The sequence below is a fragment of the Rhincodon typus genome, chromosome 25 (assembly GCF_021869965.1).
Source record: "Rhincodon typus isolate 14 chromosome 25, sRhiTyp1.1, whole genome shotgun sequence".
Lineage (NCBI taxonomy): Eukaryota > Metazoa > Chordata > Chondrichthyes > Orectolobiformes > Rhincodontidae > Rhincodon > Rhincodon typus.
This window is the reverse complement of record NC_063356.1, coordinates 4,236,255-4,241,376: the sequence shown is the minus strand read 5'-3', so window position 1 is coordinate 4,241,376 and position 5,122 is coordinate 4,236,255. Positions and strand designations below refer to the sequence as shown.

The 5,122-nt window shown below is 44.7% G+C and overlaps 1 protein-coding gene across 1 annotated transcript in view; it reads left to right on the top strand.

The window, feature by feature from the left end:
- Nucleotides 1-4,868, top strand: part of wnt2bb (wingless-type MMTV integration site family, member 2Bb) — a 23,401-nt gene extending 18,533 nt beyond the window's left edge. The window contains exon 3 of the mRNA XM_020514730.2: nt 3,640-4,868. Coding sequence (XP_020370319.1) covers nt 3,640-3,869 — 230 coding nt within the window. The 3' untranslated portion in view covers nt 3,870-4,868. The remainder of the gene's footprint in view (nt 1-3,639) is intronic.
- Nucleotides 4,869-5,122: the final 254 nt, after the last annotated feature.

The window sequence follows — 5,122 nt, the reverse complement described above, 5'->3', positions numbered from 1 at the left end:
GTGTATCTGCACCCACAGACCGGTGTATCTGCGCTCCCAGACCAGTGTATCTGCATTCCCAGTCTGGTGTATCTGCGATCCCAGACCAGTGTATCTATACCTGCAGACCAGTGTAACTGCACTCCCAGACCGGTGTATCTGCACCCGCAGACCGGTGTATCTGCGCTCCCAGACCAGTGTTTCTGCAGCATTAAAAATTATAGCATTATTGATGGGCAGTTCATAGAATCATCATAGAAACCCTACAGAGTAGGAGCAGGCCATTTGGCCCATTGAGTCAACACTGACCGTCCAAACAGCATCCCTCCCAGACCCATGTTCTACCCTATCCGTGTATTTCCCATGTCTAACCCACCTAACCTCCACATCCCTGGACACTATGGACAATTTAGCATGGCCAATCCATTAACCTGCACCTCTTTGGTCAGTGGGAGAAAACCGGAGCACCCAGAGGAAACCCACACAAACATGGGGAGAATGTGCAAACTCCACACAGTTAGTCACCCAGGGTGGGATCAAACCCAGGTCCCTGGTGCTGCGAGGCAGCAGTGCTAACCACTGTGCCACCATGCCATCCCAAAGTTCTGAGAGTCATACAGGATTCAAACAGTTAACTCTGTTTTTCTCTCCACAGGTGTTGTCTGATCTTGGGTCTGAGTTTCTCCATCACTCTCTGATTTTATTGTAGGGCATTTGAAGGGCTTCTGCTAAAACTGCATGTACCAACTTGGCCAGTACAATGCACTGCACCTGGCGCTAACCCTCATGATTCACTGGTCTTTATGATGTACTGGCACAAAAGCAAATATTAGGCTCATTTTGTTGACAGTTCTGCACTGGGGAAGCTTTAGAATATCAGGTTTTGTCGGCTTTGAATGAGCTGCACCCAACCACTCTGCCCAAGTATCAGAAAAAAAAACTTTATATCACAGAAGGAAAGTACTCAGCTCGGGATAGATATTTGGAAAATGAGCCTTCAGAAAATGCAGAATGGAAGATGTACGGTTACTCAGAAGCACCTAGTGAAAACATTACAACAAATGAAGCATGTTAACAAAAACAATTGATCAAATTCAATCCTGGACAGCTTGTCCTCTCCAAGAGTTACCTCTGTGATGTTTTATTAATCTTGTGTAACAACGGTTTGCATCTTGATCATAGAATCCTACAATGTGGAGGCAGACCATTTGGAATCCACACCCACACTCCGAGTAGCGTCCCACCCAGACCCACCACTCCCTTCCCACCCTATCCCCCTAATCCTGCATTCCCCATGGCTAACCCACCTAGCGTGCACATCCCTGGACACTATGGGCAATTTAGCATGGCCAATCCACCCTAACCTGCACGTCTTTGGACTGGGAGAGGAAATTGGAGCACCCGGAGGAAACCCACGCAGACACGGGGAGAATGTGCAGACTCCACATGGACAGTCTATGTGGATTGAAGAAGGGTATTACCCGAAACGTTGACTGCTGCTTTCCTCCAGATGCTGCCTGGGCCTCCTGTGTTCTTCCAGCCTCCTGTTTGTCTGTCTGGTATGAGTCTTGAATCCCAGTCTGACATGGTTGTCTCAGTGGGATTGGCTGCACAAGGAGGCAGTGCTGAGAGGTGATTGGTTCACTGGCCTCGGTTTTCTCTGGGCCCTGTCCTCAGCCAGCTGAGCTTTACCTTTCTGCTCGCCTCTTCCAGTGTCCTTCCAATCGGTCAGCCTGGAGGTCGTGGCCATCAGTGACTGCCCCCAGTGCCATTTTCACGTCTGATTTGTAGGTGACCTTATAGTGGATGAAGGGACACTGCAGGGGGATGGTGGACCAGGACACTGTACAGAAAGTGTTTGGGTACTCAGTCATCCTCCATCAATTAATGTTTTTAATGAAACATCATCAAATTGAAAGAGCCTAGATCTTCTGATCACCAGCGAGTCGTTTCTGCAGTGTAAATGAGAGTCACAAATCAGGATCCTGCTCCACCATTCAGTGGCTGACCTGATAATCCTCAACTCCACTTTCCTGCCTTTTCCCCATAGCCCTCAATTCCCTTACGGATCAAAAATCTGTCTATCTCAGCCTTCAATACACTTAAAGACCCAGCATCAACAACCCTCTATGGTAAAGAGTCCCACAGATTCACTCTCCTCTGAGGGAAGAAATTCTTCCTCATTTCTGTCTTAAATATGCAACCCCTTACCCTGAGATAATGCCCTCTGGTCCTAGACTCTCCCTCAATGGAAAACAGCCTCTCCACATCTATCCCGTTAAGCCCTTAACAATCATGTATATTTTACTAAGGTCCCATCTCTTTACTGTTTATTCCAATGAGTACCATAATACCATAAGATATAGGAGTAGAATTCAGCCATTTAGCCCATCAAGTCTGCTCCACCATTTAACCATATATTCTTCTGCCTTCTTCCTGCAACTGTTGATTGCACTATGAATCAGGAACCTATCTATCTCTGTCTTAAAGACATTCTATGACTTTGCCTTTACAGCCCTCTGCAGCAATGAGTTCCACAGATTCACCATCCTTTGGCTAAAGAAATTCCTCCATATCTCAGTTCTAAAGGGTTATCCCTTCACTCTGAGGCTGTGCCCTCAAGTCTTAGTCTCTCCTATGAGTAGAAACATCTTCTCCACGTCCACTCTATCCAGGTTTCTTAATATTCTGTAAGTTTCAATCAGATCCTCTCTCATCCTTCTAAACTCCATCGAGTCCAAAGTCCTCAACCGCTCTGCATATGACAAGCTCTTCATCCTCAGGACCATTCTTCTAAACCTCCTGTGGACCCCCCTCAAAGGCAGACAGCTGAGGAACTCCACTAGTCACTGGCAGTCATCCTGAAAAAGACCTCTTTATCCCCACTCTCTGCCTTCTGCCAGTCAGGCAATCCTCTATCCATGCCAGTACCTTGTCTCTAACACTATGGGCTGTTATCTTATTTCGCAGCCTCCTATGTGGCACCTTGTCAAAGGCCTTCTGGAAATCCAAATAGATCACATTCACTGGCTCTTTTTTCTCTAATTTGCTCATTACCTCCTCAAAGATTTCTATCGGATTTGTAAGGCATGACCTCCCCTTGACAAAGCTGTGCTGACTCAGCCTTATTTGACCATGCACTTCCAAGTACACTGCAATGTCATCCGTAATATTGGACTCTAATATCTTAACCATGAGCGGTCAGGCTAACCAGCCTGTAATTTCCTGTCTATCCAACATCTCCTTATAAGGAAATCTGCCCACGTCTGGAATCAACCTAGTGAACTTCTCTGGACTACTTCCAATGCCAGTATATCATTCCTTGGATAATGGGACCAAAACTGTATTACAGTTGAGGCCTGAATAGTGTCTTTAGTAGTTTCTGTGTAATTTAGTGCCTCGTTTAGTTAAAGCTTCTCCCTATCTCTCACTCAGTTGGATGTAATTTCAGGACACTGTTTTGAGGAAGAGTAGGGTAGTTTGTCAGTGACCTGGCCAATATTTATCCTTCAACCAAAGTCATTTTGCTTTCCAAGTCTGTCTAGCATTGAAATGTCGCAAAGAGATTGGTTTGAGCTAAGAATTGTGGAATGCACTGTGTTCCCCAATGCATTTACCATCCATTAACAGTTGCACCGTGCCACTTTCTCTTTCTTCCAGGGTCTTTGGGCACAGCAGGAAGAATGTGTAACAAGTCATCCAAGGACACAGACGGCTGTGAAGTGATGTGCTGCGGCCGGGGCTATGATACCACTCGAGTTGTGCGAGTCACTAAGTGCGAGTGCAAGTTCCACTGGTGCTGTGCAGTAAAATGCAAGGAGTGCCAACAGACAGTCGATTTTCACACCTGCAAAGCTCCTAAACGCGCTGCTTGGCTTGACCAGACATGATCACAGCCAGCAACGCCGCCTCAACATGGGACATGCGTGAAGGCACGTGGCATTTTGGGGAGTTGTAGTTTAGCTGCATGGCTTTTCTTTTTAATTAATACCCTGTGAAGCACTAAAGAATGGACTACACGTCCCGGGGACCATGGTGAACCACTGCACATGTTCAGTAAATCATCGCATATTCCTTATGAATAGGGGGAATTGCAATACAAAGCATAAATCCTGAACCTTATCATTCGCAATTTTAATTGTTTTTCCCAAATGGAACAGTGCAACTGTCTATAAAGAGACTTTATAAAAGTGAAGAACAAGGCTTCTGTAGTTGTCAAATGATGGGGACCTCCCTGTAGCACCAGCTGCATGTGACTAATTTCTACAATCTGGGTTTTTTATTATTATTGGTACATCAATGCCTTATTAACAAGTGAAAAAGCTGCTGACCACTTCTAACGATCATTCAGAAGGATTCAAAGCTGCATTCTGTGCAAGGAACAGGAGCCTGCACTTTCCGAAGGCAATTGCATAACTGTATATTAACAAGACAACCTGCACTATGAACATTAGCTCCAAGAGGATAGCAGTGAAAGAGAGAGAGACAGTGAAAGAGAGAGAGAAAGAAAGCGAGTGAGAGTGTTACAGAGACTTGCCTGGTCATGACTGATCTGTCTGTTGATTTGAACTCATGTCAAGAGCTACAGCCTGCAATCTGTAACAGGAATTCTGCAAAGACAATAAGAAATAAGGTTTAGCTCTGAATTGTTGCTGCTGATTTCAATAGTGCAACTCACCAGAACTTTTTTATGATTTAAGAATGATTTTTTTAAATTGTAATAATTCTTACATTGCTATAGTATGTTAATGTTTGGCAATCTGCAAGTGCAGTTCCTACAGTCATAAGCTGATGCAAAAACAAAACTGCATTCTACGCTGTACTGTAATTTGAAGGCACCCCACCTGAGTACATTGTTTGTAATTTCACAGACAAACCTTTTTCTAATTAAAGAGAAAAAGAAGTTAGGCCGGAGCCCACGTATTGTGTATTTTTAGCTCGATCTCCTATGGCAGCGCAGTCATAAATGAAAGAAGTGCACTCTTAAAGATAGACTTAAACCATTTAGAGGTGTAATTGGGATGGATTTTAATTACACAAAGGGTACGGTCAAAACTGACAACAAATCCCACGTCCAAACTCAAAAAGCTGTGGACACTGTGAGACAACATTAGACAAAAGCAGGTTGTGTGAGTGATACAAA